The sequence below is a fragment of the Aplidium turbinatum genome, chromosome 4, assembly GCF_918807975.1.
Source record: "Aplidium turbinatum chromosome 4, kaAplTurb1.1, whole genome shotgun sequence".
In the NCBI taxonomy this organism is placed as follows: Eukaryota; Metazoa; Chordata; class Ascidiacea; order Aplousobranchia; family Polyclinidae; genus Aplidium; species Aplidium turbinatum.
This window is the reverse complement of record NC_137475.1, coordinates 29,074,478-29,091,111: the sequence shown is the minus strand read 5'-3', so window position 1 is coordinate 29,091,111 and position 16,634 is coordinate 29,074,478. Positions and strand designations below refer to the sequence as shown.

Genomic DNA, 16,634 nt, shown 5'->3' with positions numbered 1-16,634 from the left:
ACAACACTGCTTCTGAGTCAACATCTTGTCTGGTCCTTTTCGAAATTTATTTGGCGGGGGAGAATGTGGTGTGGTGCGTGTCGTCACGCACCACATCTCTCTTGCCGACAGCGCAGTGTGGGTTTGCCGATTGCCTGGCTTGGCTTCTCTTGGTTTCTTTTGTGTTGGTTCATTCTCTAGTTTTCACCAGCTCAGTGGCCGAGTGGTTTCGCCTTCGGCTCTGGTGCTGGTAGATCTGAGATCGATTCCAGGTCGGGTCAAACCGAAGACTTTAAACACGGTACCGATTGTGTTCTATCCTGCATAGCGCAGTGAGAATAAGTCGGGTAATAATGTGATAACATCGTAAACCTGATATAAATTAAAAATGAGCCCTGTCGCTAAAAGACCCTAGCTGTTGTAGAGAGCGACAATAAATAAAACCATAACATTATTATTATTAGTCTCTAGTTTTCAGTTAACAGTGTAGCAGTGCAATCGGCAGTTTAAGTAGAGTCTTGTTTTAGTTTGTCATTTAATACTTTCTGTTAACATTCTTTAAAGCTAGTTTTCAATTGCAGGATATTCACGTTTTAAGTTTATTAAAGCCTACTTTACTGAAATGAGTTTGTTGGTTTCAATGTAGGTCATGTCATAACCTAAATACAGTAAATTGTTTTCTGGATTTTTCACTGTTTTGATATTGTGTATTGTTTTTTTTCTCCGCAATTTATAGCTCAAAAAATTGAGTTTAGAAGGCTGGCCTTATTAAGACAATGGTGCTTTTTTAAGGCCCACTCAGCAGTAATTAACAAATCAACTATAATTTTAAAATTGCGATCAATATGTTATTAAAATTGTTCTAAGAAGTGCTTTAAAGATGCTAATAAAGATAAAGATGCATTAAAAATCAATTTGCGACAAAATCAAAATGGCAGGCCTTCCACACACACACACACACACACACACACACACACACACACACACACACACACACACACACACACACACACACACAAGTTTTGCCATAGTAAGATATATAAGATAACATATAATTCTTATTTCCAAATTCAAAACTCTATTCATTCTAAAAAACGGTCTTTCAAAAATTAGTGTTCTAAATTCGAACTCACAAATAAAGAAATTCTTTGAGACTTATTACGTTACCTCTGTGTCATCGAAGCATAGCTACGCCAGCAGAGGTTCTGCTGTTATCAGGAGATCATAAACATTTCTAGAAAAAGGAAACATAAGAATCCAGCAATTTAAAATCAGAAATTTAGCAGTGATTTGAGATTTAATAATCACCAGTGGCGTAGCTAGGGGGGAGGGGGGCGGACCGCCCCGGGCGGCACGTCTGGGGGGCGGCACTTTCAGACAGGACGTTTTGTTTTTTTGTTGATAATGCAAAAGTACACGGAAAATAAAAGCAAACAGAATGGCAACGTTCAAAACAGTGGCGTAGCCAAGGAGGAGGAGGGGTTTGGGTGTTACAACCCCCCCTTTGGCACGCATGTGACGTCACGATATTGAGAATGATGCTTTCAGTTTCTATGTCTCTAAAACAAAGTTTGCCTAATTTTCAACGAAACTCCATTAAAAGAGCGAGTTTTGCCAATACCAAACATTCAAATATCTCAGCCAGGAATTAGCAACAAGAAAACATAGAGACTTAGCTTTATTAAGTTACCGAAAAATTCCCAAGAAAACATGATCTTATCCTTTTGCTATGCCACCGGACAGCACCATTTTACAGGAATATTTATACTAGGGGATTTATACCCACATTTTTGTTGAAACTGCTCTCAGAATGCACCAAATCCAAAGTAATTTTTCAAAATTTAAAAAAATCAAAATCAAAATTTTCTGGGGGAGGCCCCCCAGACCCCCGCCGCTGGGTGTCGTCTTTGGCGAGGACGCCGTCGGGCTTCGCCCGCCGGCCCTTAACCCCCCCCCCTTCCAAAATTACTGGCTACGCTACTGGTTCAAAACATACAATCATTCCACTTTAAGTCAATTAAAAAAAATTTATTTTCACATGCTTTTTCTTGAAGGGGCGGCAAAATCTGAATCCGCCCCGGGCGGCACATTTCCTTGCTACGCCTCTGATAATCACGCTTTACTCGTTTGGATTCTCAAAGCTTTCCTACACGGTACGTTTACAAAGCCAGTGCACAACTCCACAGGTCGTTGAGAGGATATTTTGGGACCGGTACCAATGAAATCCATATTGGGCCCCAAGTCAAGATATTTATTTTAAAAACGCTGTGTATTCAAAGATTACGCTGTGATTTCTTTATGTTCCCTTGAAGAAGTTCTTGACCCCTAAAATTATCCCAGGGCCGGGTCCAAAAGTACCTCATGGGCCCTAATGTCAACGCTACTGCCTGTGCTCATAGGTCACTATGGGTGGCAACTGAAGGATGGCAAGGCTAGAAAAACTAAACATTCATGCTTAGCCTATGTCTTTGCATCAAAATTCAATTCAATTTATTTTTCTTTATCGGAATGCAGAAGACACGATATTGTGGAAATAAATAAAGCAACAGAACTAAAAAAAGGAAAAGTGAAAAAACGTAAGCATTTAAGACATGCATTCAAAGATCTAATTCCAAGCCTTATATGTTGCCTAGGTTATCAACGAACATAATAAGGCACGGCCAGCAAGCATATATGAAAGACCAAGAAATCGTCACAAAATTATGAAGCTATACAGTGGCTTATCTCATTCACTGAAAAGCAAAAGGTATCAAGCTTAATTGACATATTGTTGAAGGCTGTAGCCTAAACCATATTTTGAAGATCAAAAACTGTAAATAGTGCCAACTTTTCTTTGTAGCCTATGCATTGCATGAACCTGCTGGAAACTTACCTTATTTTTGCAACATCCGCTCAGGCAAAACAGTAGCCTACCATATGCTTTGAAAAGTAAACACGTTTCCAAAAAACAGCAAACAACTTATTGTAATCTTGTATTGTTTTCTTCACATGTGCTGATGATACAAAAATAAAAGAACTTCTTCTTCAACCTAGTTTAAAATAAAGTCTTCAAAGCCTCAAAGGTGTGCAATTTAGCAAGCAAATTAAAAAAAAACGACTTTCTAATTTTGCATTTTTGGTCAATTCAATATCGCATACGGTAACTTTTGATGTAGTCTTTCGCTGCTGTCTGTTAAAGGAATAAGTTACACCGTAGTTGTTCATGGTGCTAATCTTTTTGTTTTGATTAGGTCTACTTGTTGTAGTCTAGCCTACTATTCTCACACCAGACTAAATAAGTTTCGCTTTCTGTAGTCTACTTTCTCGCAGCATTTTAGTGGGATGTGGCCTTTCGCTGCAGTAAGATGTCTAAAAGCAAACACCGCATGCAGTCGTGGCGTTTATTTAACAACTAAGAAAATGCCAATGCCATAAAAACTACACCAAGATATTTCAACACTTTATTAATTTTAAATTCTGGAAACTATCAAATGCGTGACACATTAGAAAACTACGCACGCATGCGACACGTAGCCTAAGATCAAATTCCATAAGAACGTTGTTTTATACAGAGATATAACCAGTGATGTGATGCTTGAATACATAACCGTACTGAACAAAAATATATAAACGAAAAAATTTCCCATATAGCTTTTTTGATGGTGGCCTATACGCTGCATATCATGTGCATTTCCATGCCGCCATGAAACCTACCCTACATAGCCAGTCACGTTAATGGGTTCGTTGATGTATTTTTGATAATTTTAACCACCTGGTTCGCACGTACAGGCTGAATGTAAAACTTTTAAGCCATTATACACTTTTATTAATCGTTGTTGTTTCATTAATGCATTTACTGTTTTACTTAAAAAAAAGTAGGCTGCTTAAAAGTAGGCCTATTTAACAAACTCCAAATAAACACTGTATGAACTGTAGGCCTATTAGCCATCATATATTCGCCTACAATAACGTAATATTTATTGACTGATAAGTGAAAACCATTCAGGAAATCCAGTTTATCGTTAAATCTATGATTTGGTTGAGCGATGGTAAGTTCATATATTCCAATACGTACGAAATTCATTGAGACAATAGAAACAATGAGCCATACTTATTTTACAGTAAGTTGTCCTGCAAATGTAGCCTACACACAAAACAACTTTTTGCACTAACATACAGAGGTGGGCAGAAGCGTGCCTCTGTTTTGGTAGCAGCGCTACTTTTTTTTAATGTGGCGGAGAGGCGCTACATTTTTTTCAGTCGCACTCCCGCTACTTTCCAATTTAAAGTGAAAAAAAATTCTCATTTTTGGAGATTTTTTATGGAAACAATGCGAAAAAATCAAAGCAGAAATCGTTCGACTGTTGAGGGAAACATCAAGCCACGTTGCTACCGACAAGAGTGACACCAACACCAGTCACGACTCCGACGATGAAGTTTTTTGGTGTGTTGGTGCCATCGTATCAAACATCGGTACGGTAAAAAAGTTAATTCTGAAGGCCTTTTTTCAGACAGAAGCAAGTCCTTGAGCTTTCCTAGCGCCGATTTATAATGTCTCTTTATTAAATACAACACAAACACACCATTTATTCCAAAGCCGCGGTGGAGAGATTTTTCTCTGTTGGAAAAGACATGCTGAAGCCAAAGCGGGCAGGACTCAGCGATTCGCATTTTGAAATGCTCGTGTTTTGAAAGATGTGTGGAAAGATGGTGAACAATAAATTTCACCTAAAACGTGTTTTCCATAACGATGTTGAAATGGCAGTATAAAAGAATGATATTAATTGTTTTCAAGGTCATTTTGACGTCACAAAATGCTTTCTCTGTCAGTTTAAATTAAGATAAAGTAGCGGGAGCGCGCGTTACTTTAGCCCGAGTAGCGATAGCGCATTACTTTTACAGCAGCGGATGCCCACATCTGCTTCGGCCTACATATAATATTGTGTAACCGAAATCAGTTTGGATTACAACGCAGAAAAGAATTCGGTATTCTCAATGATCTAGGAACACCGAACTACATGTGTGATCATAAAAAATGTTAAAAATATGAAATCAACATAACATATAAAAAAAAACATCATTGATGTGATTACAATTGATTGATTTCTGATTTCGTACGAATAGAAACTTTGTAATCTATCTGAAGTGATTCAGCGGATCAATATTTTGTTAAAAGTCGCTCAGACGATGAATTTGGTTCACGTACAAATAGCAGCTAAACAATGGCAGAGTTATGAGGTGAAAACAAGTTTTACAGGGCGGCTATCGTGGATGTTGTCAATTTTACTTTATCAACGTCACAATGAGGTGACGTATCAAAGTAGTACTCGGTCAAAGTTCCTTATACTGTACAATCAATATTTCAGATTATTCCTGTACAAGTGAAAGTGCAGTACTCGCCTTTCTGTAAAATTCACAACATTTTTGAGACATCAATGATTATTTGGCTACACGTAGTACATAACAAATCCTAGGCATGCTTTCTTTCGCAACCTAGCACTGAAACAGAGGATTTACTGGCTAACGTGCATAAAAGACCACACGAAATAGAAACGCATGCAATTAACACCAAGAATTTAATAGAAACTGTTCAGTGGATCTTTCCTTGCTCAACATGACTCAAAGCGACCCATATACACAATTACACAGGCCTTGCCAACGTGCGAACCTATAATGATGGCTGGAGACTGATGTAATTTTAATTAAGAAACTAAATTACCAAGTGCAATCATGAAATCTCAGATCACTGCAACTTGCTAAAGCAAACAGGATAAGATGGTATGGACATGTACTAAGAAGGGAAGAAGGAAGTTTTCTTCAAAAGGCATTGACTTTGGAGGTAGATGAAAAGAGGAAACGGGGACATCCAAAAAGAACATGGAAGGAACAGACGAAGAATGAGGCAGACAAAGTCGGACTAAAGAAAAAAGATGCGATGGACAGAACGAGATGGAGAATAGAAGTGAAGGCAATCGCTGCCAGGAAAGAATCGGCCAACCCTACTAGTGGGGACAAAACCAAATTTGAATGATGATGATCCAGTGTAGCCGTTCAGTCTCAGACATTTTTGAAGATTGCACGTTAGCATGGCCTTTGTACACTGCACATAGGTTTCCATGTCACGGTTTTAAATTTAGAAACAAAGTTACGTTTTTGAAAAACCTGCTATATGTGTAATGAAACTAATAGTTTTGCACCGAAATGCACCAACAAGATGGTGATATGAGTCAAAGCATCCAAAAATACAAGATAGGACCAAAAGCACGCAAACTACAGCGGTTGAGCGGGAAAAAAACTAGCACTGTCAAATAATAGCACGGCACATTGAAATGGCACGTTTTGTACAATAAACAGAAAAGTTCCTAATGAAATGCAGAATGTTCTCCAAACGAGACTTGCGATTGGCAGCCAGGCTCAGCTTCTGTTGACTGAAGCTGCGAAGGCAAACGGTGGCATTTGTATGCAAGTTAATGCTTTCCGTGACCTCTTTCTTGTAGTGGAAATGCCGATAAGCGTTTTCAATAAACAGGGTCACCACTAAAGTATTTTAAACTGCTGAAAACGCGTAAAAGCAAAAAATAAACAAACGTGTCAGTCGCCCACTAAAGAGCAAAATAATAAAACATCAAGTCAATAAAAACGGAAAGTTGTGTATCATTATAAACTAAAAAAATCTTTCATAACATTTTCTGGTTGTTCAAGGTAATGGTCAAAATGACTTTGGTGGAGACAAGAAAACATTTTTGGTAACTAAAATCTATTTGAGCCACATTCCTTTTTGGTGGTGATTGGGAGAAGCCACTTGTTCCACCAGTGTACAACTGTCGATGCATTACAATATCTACATTCACATTTTAAAAACATTTAATGTATGTATCACCACATAATGATGATTTATGCAGAGCGAGTTGAAAGAAACAGATGAAGCTTTAGATAGATGGAAGACTATTTACAACCACCTCATGATGAGTCACTTGAAAGGAAACATTACACGGGATAAAATTGTCCTTTCTCAAGTGATGGAGCAACCAAGTTGTAGCTCAGGAAATAAATGGTGAATGGATTAGGGATGTGGAAGCAGTTGTTTTATTTTATTCTTCAAACCAAATACTTTTTATGTATAAAAACCATAGCGTTGATGACAGTTTACAAAGTTACCGAAAGAAAGAAGCCGTCATTCTGTCTACGCTATCGATGTGAATCAGCCACATTTAGGTGGAGTGCAAGAGGCATAGCTTTTTTCCGCTTCCACATCTCTGGTTTTGAAGTTGATGTTACAAGATGATTAATTGATTATGTTACAAGAAATGCATGCAAGACCAACTGTGTTCTAGTTGATTCCGAAAGCTAAATAAAAAAAAATCTAGAATGATCGAATATTTTGTTTGCGAGCAGTGAATACCTCTGTTATCCCGAGCGCCTATTAATTAAGCAAAATATAACTTCACTTCTGATTATGTCATATTTTGCAACAAAATAAGTGAATATTGTACACTGCATATGCCAGCTTAGCATTAGCGACGCTTCAAGTGATACCACTGTATCAGGACAAAAACAGTTGAACAACACTATTCTAGTCAAACATACGCAAAGGCCCTTTGCAAATCAGTGTTGAAAAAGATACCAAAGTTAAGTGGCAACCAGTTAAAACCACGGCTGACAATTCAAACATTTATCTCTCCCCCATTCAAAGGTAAAAGCATTGAAGAGGATCGGCTAGACATTTGGTTCTCGGGAAGATGTTCTTCAGGAAGCAAGCTGGCTTCTTCGCTTTCAGGCAAAGCACTATATCTGACTTCGTTCTTTAAGTTGTTGATTTGATTCTAAAGCAACAAACAGAAATATTATGCAACAGTTTTCAATGAGCTTCATAAAGAATAAACTTAAAAGCGTTTTTGGGCAAGTTTCGGGGATTTGATTTAAAAAATGATGTCATGTTATTTTTATGGATTAATCTTTGCAAATACGCTAGGTCGAAACAGTCAGTGTTAAACAAAATAATACCTGAATCTCTGTGTTAGACGAAGGAGGATTTACGGGAGTAACATTTGTGAGGATGTCAGGAGTCAAGCAGTTCGCACGAATCGGAAGTTCGGTTGGAGGAGAAATGACTCTTTGAACGAGATTGTGAATACGTTCCTCCGCACAGCCAGCGGAGAGTCTAGCTTCTGCATCGTGGTCCCAGCATTCTTCAATGGTCTCACACACGATACCAAACACCTGAAAAAATACTATATCTAACGCAAACTGTCAGTAGAATGACTCTGGTTTATGTGTCGCTCTAAACAGCTGAGTCAGTTTAGATTATTTTGTATGAGATCTACACATCGGTGCCGAAATCCAAATCTTTTATTAAAAAAAGTTCATAACATCTGAAAAACTTTCGATTCTCATTTTGCAAGTGATCAAAATCTGGTAGCAGTGCAGAACCAGTCAAGTCAAGATATTTAGTAGTGCTTGGGGGCTGCGTAGAACTTAAGGAATGTATCTGGTAATAATTTTGCATGGACCCTTGTCTGCAAAATCATCAGCAAGTTAACTTTAATTTGGTGTCGGAGTTAAAAGCACAATGGCAGATTGTGTGCAGAAATTAAGTGAAAATAACTCAAGACAAGCGAATGACTCATACGAGCACACAGCTGCAAGGTTAACTTCATATCGGATGCGTTGAAAGCGTAGGCCATGGTCTGAAACCAAAACATATTTGCAAAAAACATATGTTGCTTGAAAGAAGTAATTTCTACGAACAACGACACTTCACACGTTATTTTTTCATGGGTTGATAACTAATGATATTATAGGCGAATTGTTCACATAACATTTGACAAGTATCTCACTTCATGCTGTTTCCATTCGCGCTTAATCAGAGGTCGGATTTTCTTATCCACCACGCATTCCTGCATCTCCTCTAAGTTGGGATGCTGGCCAACTTCCAGCTCGTATGGGAGTAAATACACTGCAGCATGTCCCCCTAAACATGAGGCAAGCCATAAACAACAATCAGCTGCTTTTGTAAACTAAACCTTTAGCAAGTTAATTCAATAAAAGAATTTTTAAATGCAATGTGCTTGGTAGGCCTTATGATAAATGAACCTTTCAGAAACAAATAGCTTAGAAAAGATTGTTTACATCATATTTACATTTATTATGCTTTGGATGACGACACAGTAATAAAAATTGAAACTTATAAAATTCGATTTTTCAAAGCGTCGTGCTAAGATCGATCGGAAAGTTAATTAAAAACCTTCTGCACGATCCAATGCAGGTAAATGGACACATTACTGCATTTGATGTTTCCTTTTAAACCAAACAAGTAACGCTAGTACCACAAGTAACGTTTAGTTTCAAGAGGACTGAACATAAATATTGTACACAATGGTGAAGAAACAAACGTGAAGTTTTCATTGTGCATTCTTTACATTTTTGTTCAACGCAATACGGCATTGTTACTTCAATAAGGTAGCAGCTGCTATTAAACTAATTTTAAATTGAGGTGATTATTATTAGAGCACATTTCAAATGAGTACATCACCTTGCCCAACAAGAATGCACCGCAAGGTAACAAGCAAATTTATGCTTAATAACCAGGCTTGCCTTTAAACTTAAATAGTAGTCAATATGTTCTGCTTATGATTGTTTTTCTAAGCTTACCCTTACACCATATAGGTTGAGAGTGGCTAATGTCATTTCAAAGGGACTATTTCGAAAAACCGCTAATGCTACTTACCAGGAACATCAACGCATCTCGTCACAACCTCCCACGCCACCAAAGCAAATGCATACATGTCAATTCGAAGGAAAGCGTCGCGTTGGAAATTGATAGCACCTTCCAATACCTCTGGAGCCATGTATCGTCTTGTGCCAACCTGGCGACAATAATATTAAAAGCTATTGCTTGCGATGACCATTGCAAATGACCTAGTGTTTGCAGTTGACGTGCAGTTGACCATTGCAGTTGACGTGACCAGTTGTGAATGGAATGTTTTGCAGTAATGGCCTCAGAAAAGGTGGATGTATGCAGTATGGTGTTGGTCACCTTTACTATCACATTGAGTTACTGGTTAAATGCATTCGTAAAACTGATGTTGAGATGTGAGAAGTTTGAAATCAAATTGAAAATTTTCATATCTAAGTTTTTCATACGTTGGCAAAACTATGACAATAACAAAAAGAAAGAACAACCGTGATGCCCTACAGTGATGCAGGAAACACAAGGTTTTGTCTACAAAATGTTTGTAACTATTGCGTCAGTTACGTTTTTCGATCAAACTGTCGACTAGCACAATTCAGCAAACAAAAGTTACATAAGTTTCACATCGCTTCAATGTAGATGAAAGTTATTCATTTGAAAAAGACAACTCTCAGCCAAAAAATGTGTGGAAAACACTCACTTGGCCATGACTGTCTCCAGTACTTTCACCTGGAATGAATTTGATTGCAAGTCCAAAATCAGCAATAACTGCTGTTTTCTGATCCGTGATTAAAACATTCTTACTTTTGAAGTCGCGGTGAGCGATGGCAGGCTTGTACCCACTTTTTGCAGACCTGTAAAATGACACCGTTCACACTCAATACATAAAAAATTATCGTAATAAGTTAAAACATCGATTTGCTGTGTGAATATCACAACAAAGCATCAGATGTTACCTGCATGCAATATCCTCGTGAAGAAAAGCAAGTCCAGATGCCATAGTTTCCAATATGCGGAGAGAGTCAGAGATGAAAGGAGTGTTCACTTTTAAGTAATCAGCCAAAGAACCCTGAAAGCATTACCGTAATTGTTTAAAACTTTTTCAAACGGACAACAATTTTTGATGTCGTTTTCGGTCGACTGACATCAAAATGATCTGAAAAGACCAGCCGATGTGTCGGTTGCGACTTCAGGAAATTGTACAACCATGGATTTAAAAAGTTACAACAATTATTGGTCCGGTCATCACTAGGCATGATTTCAAATAACAGACTCAGAGCAAAATGCAGGGAGAGCGTAATAAAAATACATTCTATAAAGCCAATGCACTCGTACCGTACACGTCCTTGAAACTTAGGACTCCCGATGGAACCATTGCTTTATATAGGCTACTATATATTGACTATGGGTGCATTGACTTTACACAAGACATTGACTAAACCAAAATTTGTAACTTAAATACTAATTTAGCGAAAACTTATTCTAACTGATATATATAAATCTTTTTTTTTCAATTAGCATCTACATTTCCAGAACTAACACCCGCTGAAGCTGATCACCTTCATCGGCTGCTTTCACGCCTGACACGTTAACTAGATTCAATGAAGGTTTTACGGAAGACTGTGAGCTTTTGGTCACGACACCAATTAAGCTTACTTTTTTAAAACCAATGTGGCTTCTAAGTCAAAAAGTAGTTGTCGTTAAAACATTTGCTACATTTCAGTTCTTTATTTGCATTAAAAATTAAGAAATTACGATTAGTGTAAGACATAAAGTTGACAAAATAAAATACACATACTGCCGATTTTGTGCACAAAATTTTTTTCCACTCACATGTTCGTGAAACTCAGTGATCAGCCACAGTTCCGCCTCCACGCTCACTCCGCGCATAGTGGCAGCAATGTAGCGAAGGATGTTGGGGTGCTCACTGACTAACGGTGTGTTGAAAATATCTTGCTCATTTTGCCAAGATTGCTTGTCCTATCATTGACAAAACTCTTGTTATAATGATTGTAACAATTTGTATTTACAAAGCATCATATCAAGAATTATTTCTAATTTTAAATTTATTTTACGAAGAAATTCATTCGTTAGCCTACTCTAGTCTTGTTCTATTTTAATTGTTTTGAGCGGTGGTTTTTTGTTTTGATAAACAGATTGAATTGAAATCTGGAAGAGACAATAAATCCAAGCGCAAATGATAGAGATGTACCGATGTATCAATATCTATGACATCGGAAATTTTGCAGTGTCCGTAAAATTTGGCAGATAATACTACAGTATCACCATGAATACTATCACCATATCACCATGAAGTAATACCATGATACAATAACATTTGACACCAAAAGATTAATAAAGCATTGCGTAGTCAAGGACGATATAGCCTAATTGTTTATTTTTCTAAGGCTACGTTTACATGATAGGCGAAATGAAAATGACCGAAATGAAATCTCAAAGCGGCGTGAAAAAAGTTTTGTTCACATGCCATCTCATTGCGGCGGCTTTTGGTTTCGGGCGAAAGAAATACAGCCTCTACGCATGAGTGATTTTCGCGCCTGTAACTAGGCTACTGGGTACGCTGAAAATAAAGCTGGTTCTTCTACAAAAAAACAACACAATAGATTCTACAATAAAACGTGAAATTCCAAAGGGGAAGGGTACATTAACCACTACTGAAATATCACAAGTATTTTCAAAATTCTTTTGGGTCAATAGACTGACATCACAAGTTCAGAGCCAATAATTTACTTGTGTTTTGTTCTTCAAGAATGGACTAGCTTAATTTATTGACTAATTATTTGCTCTTTATTAGAGCACCAGTCCAATGCATGTCTCAAATGATTACAGATGACATTGACAATAAGTCTTTGTGCTCAGTCTAAAAAACAGCCAACATTCTAGACTAGTCCTAGTTGAAAATGTAGGCTATATCATGCAGATGGCTGGTTCCAAAGCGCAACCAACATTCTAAACCAGTGGAAAAGTTCTATTATTATGACTTCAAAAACAGAACTATTTTATTTATGTTAACTTATATTCAAGTTCTTTTTACGTGTTACACTACAGATTATTACATTACCAGTTAACTGACTATAATCAAACTACTAGGGCTAATTTCATTGCTAGGATCTCATTGCGGCGTGTTTACATAGCCGCAACCACTTGATATCGGTTTCATTTCTGTCAAAACTACCGATGTGAAATCCAGACCGCCATGAATCTCACTTCGGTCGCCACGTGTAAACAGATTACGCGTCCGCCAAACGAACCGAAATGGAAATCTTTCATTTCGGGCGCAATGAAACGTCATGTAAACGTAGCCTAAGTAGCAACATCACGCTGATGTGGAAATCTAAGCAGCCCAACCAGAAAAGTCAGTATTTTTGCATTGACATAACGTCCGCAGACGTTGTCCAAACTTAGGATGGTCAGAGTGGCAGTATTTTATTTTTTAGAAAGCAATCCATTGAGAGTTGCTGTCCGAGCGTAATGCTTCACACCAAAATAAAATTAAGTTTTTACAATAATCTTACGTTGACCGATTCAAAAAATAGTGTGCCAGAGTAAATTGTCATTTCCTCATTTGTCTCCAAATCGGAGTCTTCGAAACGGGTTTAAACAACAGAAAACAAAATAGAAAAAAGGAAACAATGGGTTAAACTTTTAAGCATCTTAAGTAGATGATTGACACATTTGAAAATGATGCTTTTCAGAGTGTAAAAAAAATATTCTAGTTAGAAGGAAATGACAGTAATGATTGATGAGAAAGTACATTGCGTCAAATAAATTGTAAACGACAAGTCTGAAAAATAGTGATTGTACCTGTAAGTAGAAAATTTTAACTGCCACGAAGCTGTCATGAAGCTGAGCTTTCCATACGCAGCCAAATCTCCCACGAGCTTTCAACACAATAAGTTGAGGAAATTTCAACTCAGTCTGACCAGGTGGCATCAGAGAAGTGGCGAGAGTAGACGTTGTTACGCCAGATCCAGGCGTTTCCTTTTAAAAAAATAGACTTACTAATTTGATACTTTCGGTTGACGTAACGTCATTTGTACCAGTATGTGCAGTATAAAACCAATCTGAACCAAGGGTATAGTATGAGAAACGATTCTTCTTGAATAGGTTGATCATGTGACAGTGTGACACCACCGGTCCGCAAACCAGCACAGATCCTAGTTAGTTTTTTGCTGGTCCGCAAATAATCTAGTTTTGTCTGTATGCAGGTACTTCGTTTACAAAGCTCAGCTTGCATTTCATTGATGAATATATAATAAGTTGTTTATACTGATGACCTGGACGCCAAAGTGTTGTGCTCTGTATTTTCTTACCAAAACAGTGAAACCACTGTCTGTGATATAAAGTTATAAAAGAGTTATTGTCATACTATGACTAGAAAATGAAAGAACGATATGTGTATGAAACAAAACTAAATTTACCGCATTGTTTGCATCCAAATCATTGCATGGTTGCTTTCTTCTACGATAGCACCATACGACAACCGCGATAATCACACAAAGGACACTAAATGGGACAAGAGTGCCAGCTAGAACAAGCAAAGTCACGTCCGGTTCATGCGGATGAACCTCTGGCTCCACTGAGATAATAAAATGGTGATGTTAACAGGCTGTTATAAAAACAATACAATTTCAAATGAAACAATGTTTGCACTCCTTGGTGGCCTCAAACTATGCAAATAGTTCATCAAAATCTTGAGAATTTCAAGAGGTTCAAATTAGCGTAGAAATCTTAAAGACGCAGTCAAAATGCCACATAGCATGATTAGCATGGCTATCTAGAGATACGGCCTGATTTGTAACATTCTGCCGAAGTTCCCAGAGTTCCCAGATAGGTTTTAACATCATCAAACGTTGAAAAACAAAGACAAATTGATGTTGAAAAATGCAGTGATACTGTTAGACTGTAGAGTCAGTGCGACTGTAGTCAGACTATAGAGTTCTGTGCGGCCTGTAATATTGGGTACATGACATCCTGTCGCAGCCTTATCTGTGCGGTTTAGATTCGGAGGCGGCTTATATTTTTCATCATATTAAACATTTTTCATCAATAGTACAGTACAATATTAAAAACATCAGCAATTAACCAGTATTATATATACTGGATTTAAAAGTTAAGATTACTCTATTGCTTTCTCCTAAAATAGATCAACAGATGTCCAAGGTTCGAGTCAAACAAGCCATGATAAGGAAGCGTTAATCGGATTAGTATGATATGTAATTTGTGTCAAGTCCGTCTAGTGATGAGATGTCCTTGTGACAGGGTGGGCGTGGTCAGTTGTCCAGCGACAGATAGGCCACGACAGAATGTCCTGTTCCCTACAATATTGTATGGCAGCGAGACATGCGTAGTTGCGTACTAAGAATGAACTTGCAATTCTGAGATGAACAAAAGGGACAATGGTGAGAATAATGTGTGGGGTAAAAACCAGAAGGGAAAAAAGACTGAAAAAGTGGTGTATAATTGGATATGCTAGAGATGAGGGAGACTATTGAACAGCTTGCAAGGGCAAATGGAGTTAGATGGTATGGACATGTAATAAGGAGAAAGTTTTCTTTGAAAGGCATTGACTTTGAAGGGTCTGCTACTATTCGGTGAGTCCGATTCGGTGAGTCTGATTCGGTGAGTTCCTAACCCCAAACCCCTAACCCTAAAACGGCAATGATAATTAGGCTACAGTACCCAATAATTAAAAAAAAAAAATTGAAAAAATCCCCGGTTAAGGGATCGGACTCACCGAATCGGACTCACCGAATCGGACTCACCGAAACGGGCCATTCCGGACTTTGAAGGTAGATGGGAAGAGTAAACCGGAACATCCAAAAAGAACGAGTGAAGAATGAGGCAGACAAAGTCAGACTAAAAGAAGATGCAATAGACAGAATGAGATGGAGAATAGGAGTGAAGGCAATCACTGCAAGGAAAAAATCGGCCACCCCCACTAGTGGGAACAAAAAGGACTTTGGATGATGATGATGATGATTGAGCATGTTTCAACTTTTATTTTCTAATTTTTACGGTAATTATATTACCGTATATATATACCATAGAATATTCAAAACAAATTGCCCTTTTCGATTTCATGAAAACCAATTAAAATGTGGTTCCAAATATGGTACGGTACCGCATATAAAATGTTTCTGATAGAAAAATGCTTTCAAAACAAAACTAACAAGCAATGTCATAACAACCGATGTACCATTAGTGGCAGGACTTGTGTTGGAGTCATCAGATGTTGGCTCAAAATTCATGTTGGCATTGCAGAATTCCTTTTCACAACAGCAAAACATATTTTCATTCTTCCATACATTGGTGGAGCAGTAATCTCTAGAAACAGCAACATAAATACATAGCCGTGAACAAAAGACCACATTGCAAGCGGAATGGCCCGTTTCGGTGAGTCCAATTCGGTGATTTTTTGAATTTTTTTTTTAAATTACACCATGTAACAAAATTTCGCAAAATTTTTAGTTGCGGAAAATTATTTATGTATTGTGTTCTGTTACTTCAAACTAATCACTAAAATAGCAAGAAAAAAAAACTGAAGTGTCCTTACTTTTGATAAAATGTCACTTTTTCCGATTGTTAGTTTTACTCAGAGATTTTCTGTATTAACCAGCATAGTTTTCTATTAAACATGTATTAATTTTTTTCCCACAACTTTATTGAAATAATGTGTTTGAGATGAAAAAATCTCAGGAAGTCGATTTTCATTCTAATTTCCAGAAAATAGCTTCAAAATTTACGTAAGTGTGCCGCAAGCGTTTTATAATTATTTTAGTGTGCCACAAACTAAAAAAATTTGGGAACCACTGGGCTAGGGGTTAAGGTTAGGGGGTCATTCTATTATTATAATACAGTCAAAATTTTAAAATTTTGTAACCCATCCTCTCAGAATTTCTTCATTTTTTAATATGTTAGAGCTACTGGGAAAAGATGAAGATTGGCATTTACGCTGTCAAAA

General features: G+C 37.5%; 1 protein-coding gene across 1 annotated transcript in view; it reads right to left on the bottom strand.

Moving 5' to 3' along the window:
* Positions 1 to 3,345: 3,345 nt before the first annotated feature.
* Positions 3,346 to 16,634, bottom strand: part of LOC145768616 (activin receptor type-2B-like) — a 54,244-nt gene continuing 40,955 nt past the window's right edge. The window contains exons 3-12 of the mRNA XM_082580154.1: positions 15,870 to 15,997; positions 14,092 to 14,249; positions 13,475 to 13,651; positions 11,483 to 11,629; positions 10,606 to 10,718; positions 10,350 to 10,503; positions 9,686 to 9,824; positions 8,796 to 8,929; positions 7,963 to 8,178; positions 3,346 to 7,781 (exon numbers count right to left, since the gene is read on the bottom strand). Of these exons, the coding sequence (XP_082436280.1) occupies positions 7,623 to 7,781; positions 7,963 to 8,178; positions 8,796 to 8,929; positions 9,686 to 9,824; positions 10,350 to 10,503; positions 10,606 to 10,718; positions 11,483 to 11,629; positions 13,475 to 13,651; positions 14,092 to 14,249; positions 15,870 to 15,997 (1,525 nt within the window). The 3' untranslated portion in view covers positions 3,346 to 7,622. The remainder of the gene's footprint in view (positions 7,782 to 7,962; positions 8,179 to 8,795; positions 8,930 to 9,685; positions 9,825 to 10,349; positions 10,504 to 10,605; positions 10,719 to 11,482; positions 11,630 to 13,474; positions 13,652 to 14,091; positions 14,250 to 15,869; positions 15,998 to 16,634) is intronic.